We start from the raw sequence: 27,208 nt of genomic DNA, 5'->3' as shown, positions 1-27,208 counted from the left end.
TCAATCCACTAAACCACCTAGTTGCTAGTACTCCTGGTTTAGAAAACTTTTCAACTCATTAGGTTGAGTGAAAAATTAGGTAAATACATGCTAGGATTATTATCCTTATTTTATAGATGAAGAAACTAAAAGTTCAAGGAAGTTAAGGACCCATTGAATATACAATGACCACTGAATTTAGAGCCATGATTAACATTGGAGGAATGGCTACAGAAAGGGTGGTAAAACCAGAACTCACCCAACTTAGTGGGCAGAGAATATTTCTTGAATATAACCTGACAGCTACTTTTTACTTGTTTTGGGAATACTTGTGCCGAGTTACAAACACAAGAGGCCATGAAATAGATACGGTACCATAAATGTGCATTTTTCTGAATAAGAAGGAACCAATGAAACAGCAAAAACAGAAAAAAATATTTGGGGAAGAAAAAAAGGGGGAGCCAGAGCATTATTTATATTTATAGCCATAATACTTAGCTCCATGGTTTTCTATCTATAAATCATATCTATCATTGGATACTAAAGTTTTAAAGGAAAGGGGTAGTAGTATTTTTTCATTTCTGTGGCCACAATACCCAATAAACATGTTATGCATGGTAGGAATGAAATGTTTTGGGCTTTTTTCTTACTTTACCACACTAATCATGAGGGAGGAACCTGCAATTGGGAATTTTTTTTTTCAGAAAATCACTATCTCACAGAGAGCAGAATTCTAAAAAGTAGCTGCTATTGTCATTGGTAGCTCTATTGGTAAATATAATCAATCTACTGATAACTCATTATTGTAGGAGACAGTTCCTTTTTAAGGCAACTTTGCTATAACAATAGTAATCAGTCAGAGGACAGCACAAAAGCAGCATTGATGATCTCAGTTTCTACAAGTCTGGTGAACATGGGGAAAAATCATCTCCCACTTTTGTTGTGGGTGGCGGGCTGTTAGGTGGATAAATGGAAACAAGAAGTAATACTACATAATCCTAAAAGACAAAACTAGGACTACTGTTTAGAAATTATAGAGAGGTAGATCATAGCCTAAAGCACAGGTTGGAAAATTTTCCACAATTTATGGTCAGAGTAGCCTAGAGCACAGTTATTTTTTAACTCATCCAGGATGACAATAATCCTGAAAAGTACATGCTTTTATTATCCTCATTTTTCAGTTTTGCAAACTGAGGCAAAGAGAGATTAAAGTGTGACTTTCTCAGGGTCACAAAGCTAGAAAGGGTCTGAGGCCACAATGGAACCGAAGTCTGCATGACCCCCGGACCAATGTTACATCCAAGGGACCCCCCTTCATGGCAGTCCGGACGACGCAGTGCCTATGCTTTCTGGGGAATCACTACTTTAAGTGAAGGGCAAGTAGATCCTATGGATGGCCGCAAAGTCCCAGCAGCTTTCTTCCCCTTCTGCCATGATCTCAGAGCAACACCTCATTTTCAAGTGGATTCTGCCCTTCCCAAGCAATGCTCCAGGCTCTGAGTCACTCATGCAGCCACAGACGTCCTGCACTTACCAAAGAGCTCTGTTTCTGAAGGTTGAACAGTTCATTCTGATACAGAACAGCAGCAAAGGGATGAACGGTAGGGAGCTGAGCCTCAGGTTTCATGAGTGCCGTCACGGTGTTAGTGGGATGACCTTCTCGAATCCTAGCATTAATCTCATCGACAGCAGCGAGCCCTGGAGGACAAGGAGGCAGTCAGATGGCAGTCAGAATCACACTTTATGTACTTGCTGGTGTTTCCCCTTGAATCTCTCAGGGATTACAGTTAAAAGATCATTGCTCCTAGGGGGAAAACCAACCTTGTCTTTTTGTAGCTAGACCATACCATGTGGTGCTACACATGAAAGGTCTCATTAATTTTCAACATGAATCATAGATCAGCTATGATCTATCATTCACCCTTTTAGCTTACTAAAATAATACTGAAACAGGCACTTAAAAAGGGCTCCCTCTTAAAGCTAATTTGCAAAGATAGATGACTTAGTTGCAGCAACCTTTGTTTTTCAGTATGTGCGTATGATCAAAAATTTCTGAAAGGTAGCTATACTTTTTAACATATCTAAATTTTAACTTAAAAATAAAACTTTGTAATATTTTTTCTTCTCTCAAATATCTGCTTCTATCTTTACAGTTTAATTGTTTATTCTGATTCATACAAATGCCTCTTTATGTGCTCATTTCACAGCTGACCAGTCTATTTTTATATCCTGAATTGGTATTTCAAAGCACATGTGCCTAGACTATAGGTTCTGAAGACACTTCCCTTTCAGTGTCCAATCTCATATATGTTTCATCTTGCATATAAAAAAAAAAAAACCTGACTCTTACAGCCTTCAAGAATCTTAGGCCTCTGAAACTGAACAAGAGTACCATCTCTACTTTCTGATTTGCCTCTTCATTTTGTAGCCTTTGATATGTTTCTCTACTGTTTCCCCCTTCGAATCTCATTAAATAATTAATTTAATTAATTTCTCAAACCATTTGCGAGTGGGGACCAAATCATCTAAACATCTAAAGTATTCTTTGGATTGAATGGTGCAGGGAGCCCCATTGGTTGACATGGTCACAGTCTGGGAACTGGAAACTTCAAGGCAGCCCCCTGAGAATAAAGCCCTCCCCCACTAACCCCCTTCTGTGACTTCTCTCTCTCCAATTTTCCCTACTAATGGACTTGTTATGATTATTGCTTCCTCCCCAATACAGGAGAAATAATGTGAGAGCAAATACTTATAAGAACAACACATCTATATCCCACTTTAATCCCCCTAGACTATTACCCTAAAAGATTACATTCACAGAATTAAAACCTAGAGGTCACTACCCATTACCCGCCCCCCCCCCCCCTTTCCCTCTACACAAGTTACATTCACTCCCATTACAAGCCAGGCAAGCCAAGAACATCAATCACCTTCAAGACACACTCCACTAAATTCTGTTTATGGACAGAAACCAGGCAACAATGCCAGGTGCTTTAATGTAACATAACAAAAATAGAACTTGTAAATTGAGGAAAACCCCAAATCTGGTCTGTCATTAAGTTGTCCTCTAACCTTGTACCTAGCTACTAGTTTTGTTACTTTTGTTACCCATCTCCTAAGTAATTGTGATTGATTGTGAGCTGACCAAAAGTAACAATGATTCTCCTAGGTCAGGGAGAACTAATCTCTACATCACCCTGTTTATGTCATTCATCTATAGCAACAATGTTTCATTGACTATCTACTTAGGTTACACATCTTATTGTTAAATTTCATGGAAATATATATATATATATGTATATATAAAATTGATTGTGTGTCAAAGAAGTGTGTACTTGAAACCCTATGTAATAAATGGACCTCCGTGATATGGCAGAACACTGTGTGACACCTATGTACGTGGGCCTGAGCACAGTGTTTGTCATCTCCATTACTAGACCAGATCATCACACCTAGACAGAGAAACCTCGGACCCTCAGAGAGACCGCTGGACTGATCTCAATAGAATGAGTGCTCAATTTATATTCTGCCAATTATCAACATAGCTGTAAACACGTTTTTGCCTTTTCCCCCATGTTTTAAGAACTGAGCAACTACCAGACACATAGTAAGTATTAATGTAAGCATGTGGCCTGACTAGCAATTATCATTTCGCTGAACACTTTCCTTTCATGATTCTGGGTTCTACAAAGTGTCATTTTAAAGATAAAATTAAAATGTGTATATTTTCACAATTTTTATATCATTTGTACACTTTCAAAACAAGCGTCACTATAACTAAGACATGTATGATTAACTTGTGTCAATTTTTTTAGATTTATTGTAACAAATCCCATGAAGGCATAAGTTCATTCACAGTTTTTCAAAGGAAAAGAATCTTCAGACATTCACAGCTGCTGTGACCTGGAGACCAGCCATAAAATCCAACAGTTTATAACAAAATAAATTTTAAGGTTTCCTGTGAGGACATTTTGGAAACGTGGACTTGGCATGGTTTTCATGGACCAGGGAAGAGAATTAGATGTCAACCAATGGGAAGAACCATTGCTGACTTTTGCCACTGAGGAATAGAGGTAAATGATCAAAATAAGGCTCCATCCTAGTAAGGCAGATATCCAGACCACACTATAAAAAATTCAACAAAGATACTTTAGAACTTTTCATCACTTGTTCTCTTGCTAATACAAGCTCAGATCCCAGCCGAGATTACATATAGCCCATCCCTGACAGATGGAAAATTATTCCCTTTCTAAAGACATCCAAAAGGAGCCTACACACTTCCTCTGTAAGTCATTCTGCCATCTGACATCACTCAGGGTCAGGAAATGCTCATGCCGAGTCTACATCCATACCATGGCCAAAAGGTACTCTTTCCTCAAACAAACACTTGTGAAAAAGGAACACTCCATTACTATCAGAAGGAACATGTCAAGTAAAATGATTTCAGGAGAAAGCCAGGTTGGGATTCTTTTATTTTTTGGTTATTTCTACACTTTTATATAAGATGCTAATTCTGGAATAAGGTTTTCAATAATTTCTGATCCTTTGAAGGGAGAATTATGTCTTTTGCAAACTCTGAATGTCAGGTCAATTATTATTGGATATTCCTGATCTGCATGAAAACACTAGTTATACATGCTCTTCTCCCTCAGAAAAGACAACACTGCTTTCTCTTGCCATATGTTGTGGGGAAAATAGAGCAAAGAGAACACTAGAGTCAGGCCATCATGTTCTCTAAGCGCAGTTCACACCAAGTTGAAGACTTTGGGAAATGGATTATTTTAGAGGGCCACAGAAGACTGCTAGATAGGCAGTTAACATATGCCACTGGAAATTGAAAACTCCTTCAATTTGTGTTTGAAAAACAAAACATTCTAAGTTAAGCAAGAGCTACCTTATAAAAGGTGTAAGTGGACTGTTATTTACTGTCCTTAATAAGGTTTGACTGAAATATATTAAAAATAAATTTTTTTTCTAAAATAAATTTTGGTCCTGATAAACCATTTTCACATGAGGAGAGATCAAAGACTTCAGAATTTTTTTTTTCAAGATTGAAGCCATTCAATTTGGAACTATGCCCAAAGAGCAACAAAAGAATATCTACCCTTTGACCCAGCCATAGCACTGCTGGGTCTGTACCCCAAAGAGATAATGGACACAAAGACTTGTACAAAAATATTTATAGCTGCGCTCTTTGTGGTGGCCAAAAACTGGAAAACGAGGGGATGCCCATCAATTGGGGAATGGCTGAACAAACTGTGGTATATGTTGGTGATGGAATACTATTGTGCTAAAAGGAATAATAAAGTGGAGAAGTTCCATGGAGACTGGAACAACCTCCAGGAAGTGATGCAGAGCGAGAGGAGCAGAACCAGGAGAACATTGTACACAGAGACTAATACACTGTGGTATAATCGAACGTAATGGACTTCTCCATTAGTGGCGGTGTAATGTCCCTGAACAACTTGCAGGGATCCAGGAGAAAAAAACACCATTCATAAGGAAAGGATAAACTATGGGAGTGGAAACGCCGAGAAAAAGCAACTGCCTGAATACAGAGGTTGAGGGGACATGACAGAGGATGGACTCTAAATGAACACTCTAATGCAAATACTATCAACAAAGCAATGGGTTCAAATCAAGAAAACATCTAATGCCCAGTGGACTTACACGTTGGCTATGGGGGGTGGGGGGGGGGAGGAAAAGAAAATGATCTATGTCTTTAACGAATAATGCTTGGAAATGATCAAATAAAATATATTAAAAAAAAAAAAAGATTGAAGCCATTAAAGTCATTCAACATTTTTCAGTGTTTTAATTTACATATGACTTTTATTAGCCAAAAATCATTCCACTGAGTCATGAATACCTTTCCACCTTAAAGAGGAAAGGAAAAATGCAGTCAACTAGAAAAAAAAATTGGCAGTCGGGCAATTTAAGAACTTAGACTATCAGTGAAATTTTGGTAGACATGATGCATTTTCTTTCATATTTGAAAAGAAAATTGATTCCTAGGAATGAGACAGTAGCTTTAACACTTCAAAAATACATGAAAGAACAAGTTATAAAAGACTTTACTCATTACACTTCTAATTCTCAGATTCTTCATCAGCAATACTACTTTATTCCTGTTTTATTTTTGTCAAAGCATAACGGAATACTCATCTTCCTAACAGATCAGAAAGAGAAACTTCAAATTATGCTTTTGTAAGTGACTAATATTGGACTAATTCCATATTCACAACTCATTTTGTTGGAATAAAACAGAAAGCCATCAATAGGTCCAAAGTTAAGTATTGTCTCAAGAAAAAAATGAGCATTTCCCCCCAGAAACTCTCAAAACATTCTATATTCCTGGATTATCTTTCTCCATATGATAGTTATTTTTTAAAAACACAGCAATATGGAATCATATACAAATTTCCTTCCTTTTAATAACATCTGAACTTTTGCAAGGTACTGTTAAAGTACCATTTTAATAGTAAAGCATTTCAGTTATGCTGACATGCAGACATTAATCTTGGGCTTTAAAACATTGAAAAAAATACCATATAAGTTTGCAAAACTCATACAAAGTTAGTGTAAATTGTGATTGGTTGAGGCCCCGGGACACATGGGCAATTTATAATCACTTGGGTTGAGTCCAAATAAAATTCCAGACTGTCTCTACTGGAGCTCAGAGTGAAATGACTTATCTTAGCAGGTTGGGGCTCCCAAACTAGTGTAAGCATATATTAATTAACCAAGTTTTATGTTCTTTGGAGTCACACAATTCTTCTAGGTACCACGAGGAATTTAGCTGCACAAATTCAGAAGGGTTCAGAACTAGAGGATGCAAACCTGCCATGAACACTCCTTCCTCTTGCATATCAATATTCTTGCTGACTTATACTAAAGTCAGGTAAGGCTGAAGGAAAACAATTCTTACACACTTTGAACTTTTTGGGGTGGGGAGACAGGTGCTAAACCAAACAAAGGAATGGCTCTCATTTTCCCAGTAGAACACCATAACATGACACTGGACAAGGATCTGTAGGTTCTTTCTCCATCCATAAAGGATTTATATTCATGAAAAGTTCAAAATAGAAAAGCAAATAGAAATCCAAGTAAAATTCAAAGCCCTAATAGAGTAAAAAACATATCAAGTTAGAATCATTTAGTCAATATGACAAAATTATTAATGAAAAATAATTAGAACCCACAATAAAATTCAAAGTCCTAGTGCAGATATTCAGAAGTAGAAGTGGTATGATAAAACTGACTACTAAAAGATTATATTGATTAGTGAGAGACTTTAAAAGCTGAGGATCAAAAAACTCTAAGGACCCCTAAAAACTTGTTGCAAAATAGCCAGAATTAAATGTTTTGATGATAAAAGCAGGCTCTGTTTTACCTTAAATTATTGTCTGAATAAAAATGAATGAGAACTATTTTGCTTTCAATGTATATGTGTGTGTGTGTGTGTGTGTGTGTGGATTTTAAAATCTCCATCTTGCTTGGTCTAGCACCCAAAATTGTGTACACCCACACTACACGGGTATGTGCTAGTCAATGACAAATCAGAAATAACTAACTGCCCACCTGGGCTCTCCTAAGCCAAGCTGGAGCAACCATTGGCACTTGTGAGGTACAGCCTTGGGAATTTGCTCTCTTCCTGTGGACAGGACTGGATGTGAGTTCATGCTAGAAGCTTAAGCAAGGTGGAGGCCCGCAGACAGCTTCCCTTCAGATCGGTCACGTGAGTCAAGGACTGTTTCCTTCTCTACCTTGGCCTTTTGGGCCTAAACTCCCTCTGGCTCCCTGCCAGAGGTTGAGTCACCCCTTTCCCTTTTCTCCTCTCTCCTTCTCTCCCTCTCCCTTTTCTTACTCCCATTGTGATTAAACCACCATAAATTCCATTCTCACTTGAGTGTTTCATTTTAGGAATTTCATAAGTAAATACCTTGGTGGCCATAGTTTTAATATTATAACAATCTTTCACCTTCCCGCATTTCTAAATATGTGAATGGAAGTTAGGGCAGTTAATCTCAGGGCATTTGTACCCCTAAAAAGCCTCCAAAAAAGGAGCACCCCTTTATTTATACTTTTCAGCTCACTACTTAACTTCCACCAGAATGATATTTCTTGATTATGTTCTTAACCCAAGATGAGTTTTACTTTGTTTAAAAAATCTGTTTATTACCAAGGTTGAAAGATTGCTATGACTGTAAAAACTTGTGACAAATATCCATCAATTAATAAGTTTTTAAAAATGCCATACAGCAAATTATGTGAAATATGATAGTGTGTTTGTTTGCTATTGTAATTAATTGGGCTATTGAGAATTTTGGGGATATTGAAACTACATATTTGTACTACTGTTCAATTCATATGCCTTCTACTCACAGTGAATCATGGACAGCTATGAAGAGGAAATGGATCTCACTTTTGGTGAGAAAGCCTTGCATTTTATATTTTCTTAGTTGACACAGAGTGTCAGATTCTTTAAAGCTCTTTTATTATTATATTTTCTTGCATGTGCAATATACTATTTCAGTGTTTTTTTTCTCTCCTTTTTATATTTGAAGCATATGTCACCAGTATTAAGATTTTCTTTAACTTTTTGACTTTTCAGTACTACAAGTTTGAAATACATTTGTCAGAGAATGCCCCAAAAGGCTTGTGACTATAAAAATGATGCCACTAATTATTTAAAAAATTATGGGACTTTGCTTAATGATTCTGTCTGATTCCAGGACAAGATATACACAAAAGAGCCATTGCACAGAGCCAAAGAAAACCCAATCCAGGATGGATTGATGCACATCTAGGCCAATACAAAGGTCTTGAACCTAGTGTGAAGACTCGAGGTTACTGTGTTTAACATGTTGTTACGACATAGGCTTTCCTTGTGTCCACACTCACTATGAAGATACTCATAGACGAGTATCCCCGAAACCTTGGCTCATATAATCTGGTCCCTTTCTTTTCTGCCTTTCATAGTGTGGTACCTTTCTGTAGTCCTGGCTACTAACTGGGTAAATGCATCATTGCTTAGATCATTTTAATTGGGCCCTGATTCAAGGACCTGTTATAGATTTATTTTTCTTTTACTTGGAATTTTTACACATAAGACTTTGATAGTCGATATTTTCATCCAGAAATTTTTCTTTTCTTTTTGATTTTTCTGATGTTTTTGTTAATTTCTCTTACCAATTGATTCATATACCTCATACCTCAGCCATGCATCCCTAAGTGATCCTGTATTTGTCAATCACCCTCTTAATGGGGGAATGTAAAAAATATTATTATTTTGAATTGCAAAGTTTAAATTCCTTTTGAGAAGAATTTTAGGTAAAGAAGATGCTACCTCTCTGAATCCAGAACTAAACTGTTGGAGAAGATACCATGAAGAAGCCTCCAGACCAGCCAGCTGCACAAAAATTGAACTTTGGGTGTGGTTGATTGAACATGTATTTGTATCTATACTTTCATGCCAAAGGGGACTGCCCCCAGCTGGCTTTTTGTCAATGCGTTCAGCAATTATTGGTTTTGTTCTTTTTTTTCCTCTTATCCTCAAATTATTGTAATCTTTAAATTGATTATGTTTTTATGATCCTTTGGGGAAGGACTTCTTCCCAGAGGATCAAATGGGGGGAATGTAAAATTGAAATTTGAACTCCATTCCCCAGGAGTCCTTGCTAGCCCCCAGAGTGCTTTGTAATCACACTGAATTCTCGCCTGGGCGAGAACACAAATGATTATTTAAAGGAGTTCTCCACCTACTGAGGGCCTCTTTTGGACTTCCGTTTTGGAGCAGACGTGGCTCTTTCCATAATGTAGGTGAGGTCTTGTCTAGGCCTCTCTGGCCTAGACACATGTTTCTTATTCTGTATTTTCTTTAATCCTTAATCTTTAATAAACCTCATAAAATATAATACTCCTTGCAGAGAGAAACTAATTTCTACCTGCCTCAGTCTCCCCTAAATTTAAACTTTATATGTGTGTGTGTGTGTGTGTGTGTGTGTGTGTGTGTATGTGTGTGTGTGTGTGTTTGTTTAAGCCCTTCCTTCTGTCTTGGACTCATTGATACTAAGTATTGGTTCCAAGGCAGAAGAACAGTACAGGCTAGGCAATTTTATCAAAGTGACCAGGTTTCATAGCCAAGATGTGTCTGAGGTCACATCTGAACTCAGGATCTATTATCTCCCCAAGCCATTTCTATCCACTGAGACCTTTAGGTACCCTTAATGTGTTTTAATCGTGAAGAGGTCTACAAATATTGTGACTATGTGCTCAGCATTACATAGCTAAAAACTATCTGAGGCAGAACTAAAAACCCAGTTTTCTGGACTCCAAACCTAAGGGAGCTTTTATTAAAAATAAAAATTTTATTAAAATTAATTTTGAAACCCATAATGCTTTAATGGCTGTTGGTTTTCAAGAACTACAATAATTATGGCATTTCACACTTTCCTAGATCCTCCTATTTATCCTGATTCAGATGATGAATGTAAGATATACTGAGCAGTAAAATAATCATTTACATATCTCATTGGTTTAAAAAAAGGAAATTAAGACTCTTCCTAGTTTAGCTGAAGCTAATATTTGATAATTTATATAAGAACTGCTTCTCAATTCTAGGATTCTTTTGGCTCAAGACAATAATTGAGAGGGACCTTAAAAATGATTGATCCTCTGAGGATATTTAGGGAGGCTACAGGATAAAGAAGCTATTTGTCCAAGCCACTTTGGGGGTTAGAGGGACAAATTATAAAAGAACAAAAAGTAGACAACCCATGAGGAAGAAGTACAATATTGCACTCTCCATATTTTTCAATATCAAGGTTTTTTTTTTAAAACATTATTTTATTTGGTCATTTTCATACATTTTTCATTGGAAACAGATCATTTTCTTTTCCTCCCTCCCAACCCCCCACCATCCCTTCCCTAGCCGACGCGCGATTTCATCTGGGTATCACATGTGTCCTCTTTGCTCTGAACCCATTTCCTTGTTGTTGGTGTTTGCATTAGGGCACTCATTTAGCGTCTCTCCTCGATCATGTCCCCTCAACCTCTGAATTCAAGCAGTTGCTTTTCCTCGGTGTTTTTACTCCCTCAGTTTGTCCTCTGCTAGAGGATAGTTTTTTTTTTTCTCTTAGATTGCTGCAGGTTGTTCATGGACATTGTAAAGCCATTACTAGAAAAGTCCATTACGTTCTCTTATACCACAATGTGTCACTCTCTGTGTACAATGTTCTCCTGGCTCTGCTCCTTTCTCTCTGCATCACTTCCTGGAGGTTGATCCAGTCACCATGGAATTCCTCCACTTTATTATTCATTTTAGCACAATAGTATTCCATCACCAACATATACCACAATTTGTTCAGCCATTCTCCAACTGAAAGGCATCCCCTCATTTTCCAATTTTTGGCCACCACAAAGAGCACAGCTATGAATATTCTTGTACAGGTCTTTTTCCTTATTATCTCTTTGGGGTACAAACCCAGCAGTGCTATGGCTGGATCAAAGGGCAGACAGTCTTTTAGTGCCTTTGAGCATAGTTCCAAATCCTTCCAGAGTGGTTGGATCAATTCACAACTCCACCAGCAATGAATTAGTGTCCCTACTTTGCCACATCCCCTCCAGCATTCATTACTTTCCTTTGCTGTCATGTTGAACAATTTGCTAGGTGTGAGGTGATACCTCAAAGATGTTTTGATTTGCATCTCTCTGATTATAAGAGATCTAGAACACTTTTTCATGTGCTTATTAATAGTCTTGATTTCTTTAACTGAAAATTGCCTATTCATGTCCCTTGCCCATTTATCAGTTGGAGAATGGCTTGATTTTTTGTACAACTGGTTTAGCTCTTTATAGATTTGAGTAATTAGACATTTGCCAGAGGTTTTTGTTATGAAGATTGTTTCCCAATTTGTTGCTTTCCTTCTAATTTTAGTTACATTGGTTTTGTTTGTACAAAACCTTTTTAATTTGATGTAGTCAAAATTATTTATTTGGCATTTTGTGACTCTTTCTAAGTCTTACTTGGTTTTAAAATCTTTCCCTTCCCAAAGATCTGACATGTATACTATTCTGTGTTCAACTAATTTACTTATAGTTTCCTTCTTTATATTCAAGTCATTTGCCCATTCTGAGTTTATCTTGGTGTAGGGTGTGAGGTGTTGATCCAAACCTAATCTTTCCCACGCTGTCTTCCAATTTTCCCAGTAGTTTTTTTTTTTTTATCAAATACTGGGTTTTTGTCCCAAAAGCTGGGGTCTTTGCGTTTGTCAAAGACTGTCTTACTGAGTTCATTTACACTAAGTCTATTCCACTGATCCTCCTTTCTGTCTCTTATCCAGTACCAAATTGTTTTGATGACCTCTGCTTTGTAATATAGTTTGAGATCTGGGACTGCAAGGCCACCTTCCTTTGTATTTTTTTTTTCATTATTTCCCTGGATATCCTTGATCCTATATTCTTCCAAATGAACTTTGTTATGGTTTTCTCTAATTCAGTAAAATAGTTTTTTGGTAGTTCAATGGGTATGGCACTAAATAGATACGTTTGGGTAGGATGGTCATTTTTATTATGTTAGCTCATCCCACCCATGAGCAATGAATGTTTTTCCAATTGTTTAGATCTAGTTTTAAATGTGTGGAGAGTGTTTTGTAGTTGTGTTCATATAGTTCCTGTGTTTGTCTCAGCAGATAGATTCCTAAGTATTTTATATTGTTTCGGGTGACTTTAAATGGAATTTCTCTTTCTAATTCTTGTTGCTGAACTGGGTTGGAGATATATAGAAATGCTGATGACCTATGTGGGTTTATTTTATATCCTGCAACTTTGCTAAAGTTGTTGATTATTTTGGTTAGCTTTTTGGTTGATTCCCTAGGATTCTTTAAGTAAATCATCATATCATCTGCAAAGAGTGATAGCTTGGTCTCCTCATTGCCAGTTTTAATACCTTCCATTTCTTTTTCTTCTCTAATTGCTACTGCTAGTGTTTCTAGTACAATATTAAATAATAAAGGTGATAATGGGCATCCTCGTTTGACTCCTGATCTTATTGGGAAGGCTTTGAGTTTTTCCCCATTGCAGATAATGTTTGCTGATGGTTTTAGGTATGTACTGTTTATTATTTTTAGGAAAGGCCCTTCTCTTCCTATACTTTCTAGTGTTTTCAGTAGGAATGGGTGTTGTATTTTGTCAAAGGCTTTTTCTGCTTCTATTGAGATAATCATGCGATTTTTGTCGGTTTGCTTGTTAATATGGTCAATTGTGTGGATGGTTTTCCTAATATTGAACCATCCTTGCATTCCTGGTATGAATCCTACCTGATCGTAGTGGATAACCATTGTGATGACTTGCTGGAGTCTTTTTGCTAGTATCCTATTTTTGCATCTATATTCATTAGGGAGATTGGCCTATAGTTTTTGTTTTCTGTTTTTATCCTGCCTGGCTTTGGGATCAGTACCACGTTTGTGTCATAAAAAGAATTTGGTAAAACCCCTTCTTAGCTTATTCTGTTAAATAGTTTGTATAGTATTGGGGTTAGTTGTTCTTTGAATGTTTGATAGAATTCATTTGTGAATCAATATGGACCTGGGGATTTTTTCTTAGGGAGTTCTTTGATGGCTTGTTCAATTTCTTTTTCTGATATGGGGTTGTTTAGGTAGTTTATTTCTTCTTCTTTTAGTCTAGGCAATTTATATTTTTGTAAGTATTCATCCATATCACTTAGATTGCCATATTTTTTTGCCATATAATTGGGCATAGTAGTTTTTAATGATTGCTTTGATTTCTTCTTCATTAGAGGTGAGGTCTCCCTTTTCATCTTGGATACTGTCAATTTGGTTTATTTCCTTCCTTTTTTTAATTAGACTGACTAGTACTTTGTCAATTTTATTTGTTTTTTAAAGTACCAGCTTCTAGTCTTATTTATTAAATCAATAGTTCTTTGACTTTCAATTTTATTAATTTCTCCTTTGATTTTTAGGATCTCTAATTTAGTGTTCATCTGAGGGTTTTTAATTTGTTCACTTTCTAGTTTTTTAATTTGCATGCCCAATTCATTGACCTCTGCCCTTCTTAAATTGTTTATATATGAACTCAAGGATATACATTTCCCCCTGAGTACTGCTTTGGCTGCATCCCATAGGTTTTGAAAGGATGTCTCACCATTGTCATTTTCTTCAATGAAGTTATTGTTTCTATGATTTGTTCTTTAACTAGCTGGTTTTGGATAATCATATTGTTTAATTTCCAATTAATTTTTATTTATCTATCCATGTACCCTTACTAATTATTATTTTTATTGAATTGTGGTATGAGAAGGTTGCAGTTATTATTTCTGCCCTTTTGCACTTGTTTGCAATGATTTTGTGCCCTAGTACATGGTCAATTTTTGTGAATGTTCCATGTACTGCTGAAAAGAAGGTGTATTCCCTTTTGTCCCAATTTATTTTTCTCCATATGTCTACTAACTCTAATTTTTCTAAGATTTCATTTGCTTCTCTCACCTCTTTCTTATTTATTTTTTGATTTGATTTATCTAGTTTGGATAGGGGAAGGTTCAGATATCCCACTAGTATAGTTTTTCTGTCTATTTCATCCTTGAGCTCCTCTAGTTTCTCCTTTAAAAATTTGGATGCTCTGCCATTTGGTGCATACATATTGAGTACCAATATTTCCTCATTGTCTATACTGCCTTTTATCAGGGTGTAATTACCTTCCCTAACTCTTTTAACTAGATTAATTTTTCCTTTGGCTTTATCCGATATCATGATTGCTACTCCTGCCTTCTTTTTATCATTTGATGCCCAATAGATTTGGCTCCATCCTCTTACTTTCACCCTATGCGTATCTACCATCCTTATGTGTGTTTCTTGCAGACAGCATATGGTAGGGTTTTGGATTCTAATCCACTCTGCTATTCGCTTGTATTTTATGGGTGAGTTCATTCCATTCACATTCAGAGTTATGATTACTAGCTGTGTATTTCCCAGAATTTTGATTTCTACTCCTGGTCCTGCCTTTTCTTCTTTCACTATTTCCTTCTATACCAATGTTTGTTTATAGTCAGTCCCCCCAAACTCCCTCTTATTTTACTTCCCTTTCTACCCCCCTCCCTTATTCCCTCCCTTATTTTCCCCTGTAGTCTTTTTAAAATTACCCCTCCTCCTTCTCTCTCCCTTGTACTGCTTCCCTCCCCACCAGTCCATTTTTTACCTTTTTTTTTACAAATTTTTACAAATCTATTCTCTTCCCCAATGGATTGGATTGTTCTTCCCTCTTTGAGTCAGTTTCAAAGTACGTAGGAGTTGAGTATTTCTTATCTCCAACCTCTTTACCCTTCCAGTGTATCGATGTTCTCTCCCCTCCCGCCATGAGATTCTTTGTGACATATAAATTTATCCCCATTTGTTTCTTTTCCCATTTCTTTTAGTCATAACCTCTTTTTTTAGCTCTAGTCATGTGTATGTATATATATATATATATACATACACATGTATATGTATTTATGCATGCATATATCTATATACCTATTTATGTCTTGTCCTTTCATCCTATATAGTTTGTCACTGTTCCCTCTGAGTGTAGTTCTTCTAGCTGCTCAGGTGATAGCAACAGTTCTTAAGAGTTACCAATGACCTCTTTTCTTATAGGGATACATATCATTTAATTTATTGAGTCTCTTAAAAATTTTGTTGTTGTTGTTTTGTTTGTTTTATTCCCCCTCTTTTTTAATTACCTTTTGATGATTCTCTTGAGTTCTGTGGTTGGACATCAAATTTTCTGTTCAGGTCTGGTCTTTTATTCATGAATGCTTTGAACTCTTCTGTTGTGTTGAATGACCATACTTTCCCCTCTAAGAATATAGTCAGTTTTGATGGGTATTTTATTCTTGGTTGTAAACCTAGTTCCCTTGCTTTCCGGAATATCATATTCCACGCCTTTCGGTCCTTCAGTGTGGATGCAGCCAGATCCTGTGTTAACCTCACTGTGTTTCCATGGTATCTGAATGGCTTCTTCTTGGCAGCTTGTAATATCTTTTCTTTCATCTGATTGTTTTTGAATTTGGCTATAACATTTCTTGGTGTTGTCAGTTGGTGTTTATATAAAGGGGGTGATCTATGGATTCTTTCAATCTCCACTTTCCCCTTTTTTCTAGGATCTCAGGACAGTTTTCCTGGATAATTTCCTCTAGTATTATGTCCAGGCTTTTTCTTTTGTCGTGGTCTTCTGGTAGTCCAATTATTTTTAAGTTGTCTCTTCTTGAAAGATTTTCTAAATCGTCTGTTTTGTGAATGAGATGCTTCACATTTTCCTTAAATTTTTCATTCTTTTTGTTTTGTTTTATAGTGTCCTGCTGCCTTGTGAGGTCACTTGATTCTAGTTGTTTTATTCTGGTTCTTAAGATTGGATTTCATCTCTAGCTTTTTGGTTGTCTTTTTCCTTCTAGTCTGATTTTCTTTGAAGATCGTCTTTCATCCTCTTTACCTCGTCTTTCATCTCCTTTGCCTCATCTTTCATCTCCTTTGCCTCATTTTCCAGCTGGTTGATTTTGGCTTTCAAGACACTATTTTCTCGTTTTAGTTCAAGTGCCTCTGTTTCCAGATGAATTATCTTAATTTTTAAGTTCTTTTCCCAATTGTCTTCAGCCTCTCTTAGTTGTGTTTTGAGTTCTTCCACAGACTGTATCCAATTCGCTGGGATTTCTGGTTTATCATTTGCTGATCTCTCCCCCTTTTTGTTCCATTTGCTGAATATAAGCTGTCTATTGTAGTTTCTTTCTTCTGTTTCTGTTGTTTGCTCAAATTCACCCCTTCTTTCCTCCCCGTATTTGTCTGTGCTCTTTTTCCTCTCACTTTTTTGTTTTTTGGGGGGAATTCTCTCAGTCTCCCCTCTTGGAGCTTTAACAGAAGATCTCTTGGTGTAGTCTCTGGGGGAGGGTTGTTGGGGGTTTGAGCTTCCCTGTCCTCTGGAGGCTTTTGATTGGCTTAAAGTCCAGCAGTCAATGAGGATGGGTGGGGAGCCTGGGCTTCCCTGCGTTCTGGAGACTTTTGATGGGATTGGGTTCAGCTTAGTTGGGCTGGGTTTACTCTGAGTTTTAAACTTCATGGACGGCTGGAGTAAATATGGAGGATCTCCAAAGCTCTGGCCAGGCTGCCAGGTCCATGCTCCTTCTAGGCTGCCATCTTGACTCTGCCTCTAGGTTTCTATTTTTTCAGAAGACCCTGCTCTCCAAGGGGGGAAGGGTCATGGCCTCCCTGGGCTCTGAAGGCTCCTGATGGGATTAGGTTCAGCTGGTTTGGACCGAATGAGCCCTGAAGCCAAAAAACCTCCTCCTCCACAATCTATGTTGAATGCCCAGAGACTGGCCCAGGTTGCTTTCAAGGTAAGCCCTTCACCAGCCCTGTGTCTGTTCTTTCAGAAGCTCTGAGGGCTTCTGATGGGATTAGGTTCAGCTGGTGTGGGCCGAATGATCCCCAAACCAAAAAAAAACAAAAACAAAAACAAAAAAAAACAACCTCTTCCTCCACAATCTGTGTCGAATGCCCGGGGACTGGCCCAGGTTACTTTCAAGGTAAGCTCTTCCGGGCAACCCCTTTTCCGGCCCTTAGATTTCTGTCCTTTCAGTAGCTCTGAGGGCTCCTGATGGGATTGGGTTCTGCTGGTGCCCTAAAGCTGGGTCCTCCCTTGAGACTCAGATGGAAGGACCCAGCCAGGGGGCTACAGGCTTCCCTCTTCTCTCTATGTTTCCCTGCCATCTGTGTTGGGCACCCTGGAGACTGGCTCAGGTTGCTTTCAAGGTGAGTCTTTCAAAATAGCCAGCCCTAAGGCCCTTTTGCCGGCCCTGAGGTTCCCACTGCTGCTGTGGGCTCAGCACTCTGGGTTGGGGTGGATGGGTCCTGGGACCTTCATTCTGCCTACCCCTTAGATCCGAGTGATCTAGGGTTCTGGCTTTTGGGGGACCGTACCTTTTGATCCAGGTCGGGGAAGAGGGTTCCCTGGGTGTGTCCTGTTGTTCAGCTTGAATTTTGGTGTCCTAGGAGCACTCAGTTTGCGATCAGTAAGGAAGAGTTTCCAAGGTCTCAATATCAAGGTTTAAGAAAGAAAGATGCTCAAATTCTGTTTCAGTCCTGTCTTGCAGAAAGCTGCCAATCAACACTTACCCTGAGGATGACTACAATACTTAGACCATATCAGAGATGAGTGATCCTTGATGAAAAGATGAAGATGGTGTCTCAGGCTTCCTGCCCATCAAAAGGGGCCAAAAAGATTTGGAGCAGCTACAGCTGACAATGTCACAGATTCCATTCCAAGAGAGTTTGGGACAGTTCAAAGCATGAGAATCCGAACAAGCCTTAAAAATCAACTCACACAGAAGTTTGCCAAGGAAATAATGTCAAAAGCATAAGAGAAGAACAGGAAAAGGGTGCCTCACAACCAGTGTGATTTCAGAGCAATTAAGATGAGTCGCTGCTGACCATCAAAGAAGGTGACCAAGGCAGGGATGATAACAAATATGAGCAGTGGGGAAGGCAAATATAAGAAAATAAACCTTGAAATATCCCACAGAGAACCTGAGAGTTTATCTCCTGCAAAACCCTCCCTTAACAGATTAAGAAATTGAGGCCCATGGAGAACAAATCTTTTTTCCAATAGTCCCAAACAGCTGGGACGAGAAATTCAGACTCCTGATTTTTATCCATTTTGATACTCACAAGTATCAGCAACTGATTCAAGGAAAGGGTACAAGGTGACAAGCACTGTGCAACCAAGTGCTTCAAAAATATCATCTCCTTTGATCCTTATCACAACCCTGAGAGGTAGGTACTATTCATTCCCCCATAATGGGATTGAGAAAACTTGGGCAGAGGCTAAATCATTGGCCCAGGGTCATACACTGAGGCAGTAGCTGAGACAAGACTTGAACTCAAGCCTTCCTCACTATGGAGTCATCACTTTAGGCACTGAGCCACACATCAGATATGTCCTCATTATTCGATTTCCTTGGCTGACAAAATGTTTAGTCCAATATCCCACATACTTTACATTTCTATCACCATCAGTGATCATAAGGATGATCAGAGCTCTACAGTCAAGAAAGTGTTAAGTTACATTCATTGCATTGTAAAAGGCACCTTTAGAAATAATCTAGAGGAATGTTGATCACTGTGGATAAGAGTGCTAAAACTGTAGTTGAGAAGCCCTGGATTCAAACATGAACTTAGATACTTTCCTAAATGACCCTGGATAAGTCACTTAACCCCAATTCCCTAGCCCTTACCTCTCATCTGGCTTGAAACCAATACTTGCATCGATTCTTTTTCTATTTACTAAGACAAAAATCATGTAATAAATATTAGGACAATTTCCCTCTAAAAAAGGGCTGGAATTAAAAATTGAGTAAGTCATTCCATAAAAGTCAAACCTTCAATTATCCAGAATACCTACATTCTGAACCATTATGCAAAACCAAACTGACTGCACTTACTTGCTTTTTCTTTTTTAATTTCCACATAAACCATATCAATATGATTTTGCATTTCATTCTGGCTTAAAATATCTTGTCCTTGAGATGAAGCTTCTTTTTTGATGGACATGAGTGTCCTAGCATACCTGGGGAAGACAAAAGTCACCAAACATCCATGAACTTTAATTGTCCTTTTGAGTTGACTTCTTACCAAATTGCCAAAACAGGACAGACACTGGGAGAGCGACATATTGGAATAATAGGAGAAAAGGGAGGCAGCACTGTTTGTAGCCCTTCAATGACATTCACCATAGAAGCATATAAAACTATTACATTGCTTAGGGAAAAGCCCTGTGGGGACTCGAGTGTCTAGAGGACGCCATGGCCACACCAAATAACCTCTGACTACAAGGAACCCGCACCTCCATAGGACTGACACAGGGATGGACAGATATTTATAGCACACATAAAATGACTTCCAGGTGGGGGCATGCCCACAAAGGGAAGGCTCAGGGAAGGGAGGTCTCGCGTAGCTGTCCTGCCCTGACAGAACTAAAGTCTAGGAGGCACTCAGACCCTTCCTAGCTGGATGAGCCTCTGTAAATCGTAGCCCCCAGTTTCTCGGTACTTGTTCTTCTGTTTTAGAAATGACAGAAGTTATGGGATTAACAAAATGAAAAAAGAAAAAAGAATTCATTGCTATTGTCTAAGTGAGAACTGATGAAGGGCCCGATTTTCCTGGGAGTCATTTTGATGGACTGGAGATCTAATTGATGCTGGGCATGTAGAATGCACCAGATTTCACAACAGAAAGTGAATAAATCTTGAAACTGTTACCAATCATCACATGTCTATGAAGCTTGATTAAACAGATAAAAAGTTGGGAAAGTGCTCTGTAGAAATTATCTCATTTGATGTTTATAATAGCCCTGGAAGGTATGTGTTAGGATGGTACCCACTTTACAGATTAGAATCCTGAAGCACAGGGGAAGTAATTTGACCAAGGTCACATAACTAATAAGCATCTGAAGCTGAATTTGAACTCAGGTCTGCCTGAGTCTTGGTTCAGTGATTAAAATCTATTGTGATCCTAGTTGCCTCATTGAAGTTAAACTAATTCAAATGCTGATCAAGTAAGTTTAGGTAAGCAATTTAAGTTCAGTGTTTTGAGGAAAACATTTAATCATGTTTTAATCAGGTCATGGCAACTACCTTAATGTATGGGGGTGAGGCAGGGGTTAGAGAGAGTGGGAGAGTGAAGAATAAAGGATGACCAGTATGTTAGAAATCTGAAACTGAAAGGATAGCCACCTGGCTTTCTCCAGAAACCATTTTAATTGACAGGTTAATTCTTATAGTAATGGAGTGTTCATTTTCCCTAAGAGTTTGTTTGGCCATGGGATGGATGCAGACTGTGGAAAAAACATAGAGGAGTCAGTGGGTTGGGGGGGTTGGGGATGGGTACAAAGTAGTTTCTTTCTATATGTGAGAAGAAGATGCTTGTGGGATATGAAAGTGGGGATGATGGACAGATCTGGATTCAAAACTAATGCTGACAAAGGACAAATGCTAGCCTTGTTACCAAGGTTTCAGTCTCTGCTTGCAACTTCTCAGTACCTCCATGGAAAGCTAAGGTTATAGGTTACAAGTTACAGAGAAATCACTTGCTGGTCTCCAACAGGGGAAAGAATATTCTATACACCCCTTTGGCCCTCTCATTTGAGTCAATGAGCTTCTCCCTGAGGAACCATTTAAGAAAGTTCTCAGAACATCTATTCTCATTTCTCTCCAAGATCAGTTCCTGTCTTTTCAGAGTTTTCTATTCCCTTCCTCCATGTGACTCCCAGTTCAGCTTTGTTTGGTACACTGATATTGCCCCTCCTCATTTGAATGTAAGATCCTTCAAACTAGGGGAAGGCAGGAGTTATTTATTTATTGCTTTCATTTATAATTTCAGAACTTTTTTTGGAGGTCTGGTATGTAGTCAATGTTTAATAAATGTTCACTCTGTCTCTCCTTTCTTTGTCTCCCTCCCTTGATCAATCTCTCCTTTCCCTTCATTCTAATAATCTCTTTCAGCTTCCTTTTTCATCTCTCTCATATATCTATCTTTACAAATTACAAAATATGTACATATTTCTCACATGAATCAATTTCAATTATTCTAAAATTAATTTTTAAATAAATCTCATTGCTACCATCAAATTTATTTAATATATTCACAAATACTTTGACCACATGTGTGATATTACTTGATTCTTATAATAACTTCCTAAGGTAGTAAATAAGGCAAGTAGGCAGGTATGATTATTATTTTACTCATTTTGCAGATTAAGAAATTTAAGATTATCCCAAGGTCATAGCAGTAGCATTAAAACTTGCTCTTTATTCTCTCTATAAATCCTTGGCTCTCTTCATACATCCTATTCAAAACGACAAATGCTAAACCTGTCTAAAGCTTTTTCCAGCTACATATTAGCCTTAACCCCATGTAGCACTTGGTGTGTCTACATTTTCTGGTTTTTAACTAGTAAGTGTCTTAATAGTAAGGTCACAGTTTATCCTCACTCAACACCCAATAGAGTATTAACAGGCACCTTTTTGACATCAAGTTGTACTGAATGACACTAATATAATGAGGGTTTCTACAGAAAGAATATCTTTTGTGGGTTGACTTGCCAAATACACAGAAAGTTAGGAATCAGACTTTGCACCTAATTCTTTTTTCTTTTTCTTTTTAATATTCGTTCCAGAATAACAGACAACATCCTTAAGACATCTCAAGGTTTAAAAAACTAGTTCTATGGGAGATTGCCAAGTAGAGGTCTTATAAATAGACTAACAGGTTCTTTTGCAATTGTTATTTAGTCATTTTTCAGGCATTCCTGAATTTTCATGGCCTCAATTTTGCTTTTATTAACAAAGATACTGGAGTGGTTTGTCATTTCCTTCTTCAGCTCACTTGACAGATGAGGAACTGAGGCAAACATGGTTAACTGGCTTTCCCAGAGTGATGACAGCTAGTATCTGAGGTCATATTTGAATTCGTGAAGATGAGTCTTCCTGATTACTAGACCAGTGTTCTGTCCACAGTCCCAACCTCACTGCTTATAAAAAGATATTCTAAAGAATTTTCAGTAATCATCATCTCTTTTTTGCATCTCCTCTGCTTCCCCTTCCACCCCACCCCACCCTTTTTTTTTACCACCTTTGCCTCCTGGTATCCTCATTTAGCTGAAATCCTACTTTCTTCAGGAGGCCTTTCCAGGTCACTCAAGGTGCTAATGCCTTCCCTTCTCAGCTTCTTTTCCTTCTAGTCTGTATCTATCTTGTATGCACACAGGTCTTTATATGTTGGTCTCCACCTTTGAAATGTGAGCTCCTCTAAGAGAAGGACCACAACTGAGCCTTTGTTTCTATAACCCTGAATTTAACACAGTTCCTGGTGAACTTGTCTTTCACCTCAGTGTACTTACAGTTTTATTTTGGAATTCTGGTTCTGTATGAGTTTGCTCTTACAACAATAACCAATATGGAAGTGTGTTTTGCATGACAATAAAAATAAAACAGAACAACACAGTTCCTAGTACAGAATAAACACCCAGTGAATGGTTTTTGACTTATGTTGTGGTTCTACTTTCAGATCCAGCCACACTGATCTGTTTTTTAGTTACCTGAATAACCATTTTTAGTACCTATAAACCATTAGTTAGTAAAAGTTATCTCAACTCATAAAACAGAAAATTTCTAAAGGGAGACAAAGTAGAAGAAAGATTCTTATAATCTCCTCTAACTTCATCAGGAAAAAGAATATTAAAAATCTATGAAATCATTTCTGTCTTCATAACCCTTGCTGTTAGGAGATGGAAACAAGAAAATTGGTTTATAATATCCATTTGAGAAAAGTGACAGTAGGTATTTCTACTTCAATCAGTGGCAACTCATGGATCAGGCAACTTAGAAAATGCCTCGTCCAAGGATCAGGCCAGCCACAGATCCCATTTTACAGATGAAGAAACAGAGGCAAGGGAATTGAAGAGACTCTAGGTCAGGAGCCTAATAAGTGATCTGAATTCAATTCTACAGCTTTGTAAGATTACCTGAACTCCCTAGAAACAGGAGTCTACATTACTAAAATGATGTGAAATGCCTATGGTATGGTGGCAGCTTCCCTTACATCACACACAGTTGAATGGAAACAAGTTCACCTTTTCAAAAAAGGAAATACAGTGAAGACAACCTATATGAGCATTCTTAGCACTTCATAATCACTTAGAATATGTAAGATCAGGTAACATTTCAAAAGGGGCTTGACAAGAAGGACTGCATCTTTGAGATTGGAAGTACCTGGAGCAAATGATACCAGAATCTCACCTGTACCATTTACAAAGAGCTGAAAGGAATGAAGGATCCCTTACCATCCCAAGTATTCATCATCCAAGTTACTGAAGCCTAATGAAGGGTTTTGGAGATGATTCTGTATTGACACAAGATCCTCGGTTTCCAAAGCTTGGTTAAGCAAAGCAACAGCTGATAACATTTCTACTGTTGTGGACAGCTCCTCATGGGCCAGATAGTTCTGTAGGAAAACATATGTCAATGAGGAGAATTTTCGCAGCATTACAGAAAGTATAATTAGGAAAAAAAAACCCCTTCATTACACACATTTCTGCCAAGGGAGGCCATGGTCAAAATTTGAGAAAACAAAATGAATAGGAATAACCGTGGATAACAAGAATAACAAGAATAGATGAAAAGGAATAGCAGCATAGTCTGTAATACTGTCAACAGTTGTTATTTTTACAAGCTGATTATGAGGGCCACTTGGGATAATGTTACATGGAGCAATGGTATTAATTCAGATATAGTGCTTTAAAGGTTAGAAAGGTGTTTTTTTTAATCCCATACATTCCATTTTAGAAAAAAATACTGTTTATTGGATCCAAGGCAAAATAGTGGTAAGGGCTAGGCAATGGGGGTGAAGTAACGTAAGGTCAAACAGCTATAACATTTCATGGTATTGCCCTTCCCTTGTTTTCCTCCTACTTGCCTGACTGTTCCATCTCAGTCTATTTTTTAAATCCCTTACCTTCTATTTTAGAATCAATGCTAAGTATAAATTCCAAGGCAGAAAACTGGTAAGGGCTAGGCAGTTGGAGTTAAGTACCTTGTTCAGGATCAGCAAGGAACTATCTGAGGCCAGATGTGAAACCAAGAGTCTCCTGTCTGTAAGTCTGGCTCTCAATCCACTAAGCTACCTAGCTGCTAGTAATACTGGTTTAGAAAACTTTTCTACCCATTTTCTACTCAAAAGTTACTCTGTTATGTAAGTACATGCTAGGATTATTACCCTTATTTTATAGATAAAGAAACTAAATTCAACAAAGTTAAGGACACATTCAATACATCATGACAACTAAATCTTAGAGCCATGATTAACAGTGGAGGCATGGCTGCAGAAAGGGTGGTGAAAGGAGAGCTGGTTTAAACATAAGGAGGTGGAGAAAGCACACTGATCCATCCAATGGATTTCAAGCACCACTGGGAGCAAGCTGACAATATTGGAGGTATTCTGGGTAGTGACCTCTATAGGCAACATCAGAAAATCAATTTTATTCAGACTCAGTTTATATAGAGAAGTTTGGCATAGAATGTGTCCATTACCATTGAGCAGGAGGGGCAGGGCTGGAGATTTTGGGACATTTTGACCTTCAAGCCATGATTAGAACTCTCAACTCAATGCTGGAGGTCCCAGAGTTTATCTGTGCTTAGGCCTAGACAGGGCATTTCAGAACCCAATAGAAATATAGGAGACTTATTGACCAACTAATTGATTAGAATGGGTGGTTCTACAGAAATCATCATTACATACCTATCCTCTCTTTACTTACTCAGTAAGATTTCATTTTCTAAGGTCTATATGCCAATCAGTCCAGAAACTATACTGTGCACCAGTAAACAGTGGAATTCTCTATGGAATTCACTGTCACTGGGACCCAAAGCTCATTGTCATGGTTGCCTTGGTATTTGTTGGCTGTCTAGTGGCTTGTGACACATAGACTAAATGTGCAATTTGTATTCTCTAGGGTTACAACTGTAAATACCACTGAATCATCAATTATTACATCAATCATTATAGTAAAAAAGATGGAAGAGGGAAGGTAGGTGGCTAAATCAATAGAGTGCCAAACCTGGAGTCGAGACAACCAGGGTTCAAATGTGACCTTAGGTATTTCATAGCTGTGTGAGCCTGGACAAATCACTTCATTCATATTGCTTAGTACTTACCACTATTCTTCTGCCTTTTATTGACTGATTTTTGTTTTGACTCTTTTGACAGAAGGAAAAGGTTTAAAAAGAAGACAAGGGAAAACATCCACTTAGAACATGATCATGCTACAAATTACATGTGAAGTAACTTTCATTTCATGAAATATCTTGGCTGGAAGTGTCTGGAATATGTTGGCAAAGTCAATGACTAACTGTTAAAACAGAACTGGTGACCCACGAAGAGATGGTAAATGACAGGATAAACTCCTTTTGACCTAACTATCCACAATCTCCAAAAGGCTTAGGTCTTGAAAAATCAATATGGCCAGAAAGAATAGGGTACCTCAGGACAAGATTAATCATATGATTGTAGTGTGATTAGAAATTGACATTTCAAAAAGTGCTCTACATCTCTTATAATCAGAGAGATGCAAATCAAAGCAACTCTGAGGTATCACCTCACACCTAGCAGATTGGCTAACATGACAGCAAAGGAAAATAATGAATGCTGGAGGGGATGCGGCAAAGTAGGGACACTAATGCATTGCTGGTGGAGTTGTGAATTGATCCAACCATTCTGGAGGGCAATTTGGAACTATGCCCAAAGGGTGATAAAAGACTGTCTGCTCTTTGATCCAGCCATAGCACTACTGGGTTTGTACCCCAATGAGATAATAAGGAAAAAGACTTGTACAAGAATATTCATAGCTGCACTCTTTGTGGTGGCCAAAAATTGGAAAACGAGGGGATGCCCTTTAATTGGGGAATGGCTGAAGAAATTGTGGTATATGTTGGTGATGGAATACAATTGTGCTAAAAGGAATAATAAAGTGGAGGAATTCCATGGAGTCTGGAACAACCTCCAGGAAGTGATGCAGAGCAAAAGGAGCAGAACCAGGAAATCATTATACACAGAGACTGATACACTGTGGTACAATCGAAGGTAATTGACTTCTCCATTAGGGACAATGCAATGTCCCTGAACAATCTGCAGGGATCTAAAAAACACTATCCACAAGCAGAGGATAAACTGTGAGAGTAAAAACACTGAAGAAAAGCAACTGCTTAACTACAGGGGTGGAGGGGATATGACTGAGGAGAGACTCTAAATGAACACTCTAGAGCAAATACCAACAACACGGAAATGGGTTCAAGTCAAGAACACATGTGATACCCAGAGGAATCATGCGCCGGCTATGGGAGAGGTGGTGGTGGGGGGGGGAAGAAAATGATTTTTGTTTCCAATGAATAATGTTTGGAAATGACCAAATAAAATAATTTAAAAAAAAAAAAAGAAATTGACATTTCTCTCAGTTTATCCCTGGAGAAGGCTCAAGATAAAGGTCTCAAAGTTGGCCAATTATCAAGAGACTGTTATTGTTGTTCAATCTTTCAATCATCTCCAACACTTCATGACTCCATTTGAGGTTTTCATTGCAAAGATAAGGCAGTGATTTGCATTTCCTTATCCCTTTCATTTTTTCTATGAGGAAA

General features: G+C 38.0%; 1 protein-coding gene across 10 annotated transcripts in view; it reads right to left on the bottom strand.

Moving 5' to 3' along the window:
• Window positions 1–27,208, bottom strand: part of LOC100010026 (ras GTPase-activating-like protein IQGAP2) — a 270,208-nt gene that overhangs the window by 161,397 nt on the left and 81,603 nt on the right. For 9 of the 10 annotated variants that reach the window (XR_008917926.1, XR_008917925.1, XR_008917924.1 and 6 more), the window contains exons 24-26: window positions 23,863–24,023; window positions 19,466–19,590; window positions 1,514–1,677 (exon numbers count right to left, since the gene is read on the bottom strand). Coding sequence is in view for 5 of the 10 variants with exons in the window: in XM_056824762.1 (XP_056680740.1) it covers window positions 1,514–1,677; window positions 19,466–19,590; window positions 23,863–24,023 (450 nt within the window). In the remaining 5 variants the exon portion in view is untranslated. The remainder of the gene's footprint in view (window positions 1–1,513; window positions 1,678–19,465; window positions 19,591–23,862; window positions 24,024–27,208) is intronic. The other variant, XM_056824766.1, reaches the window with a different exon arrangement.

This window comes from Monodelphis domestica, chromosome 3, assembly GCF_027887165.1.
Source record: "Monodelphis domestica isolate mMonDom1 chromosome 3, mMonDom1.pri, whole genome shotgun sequence".
Taxonomy (NCBI): domain Eukaryota; kingdom Metazoa; phylum Chordata; class Mammalia; order Didelphimorphia; family Didelphidae; genus Monodelphis; species Monodelphis domestica.
The sequence above is the reverse complement of the archived record's forward strand: the minus strand, read 5'-3'. Positions and strand labels throughout refer to the sequence as shown.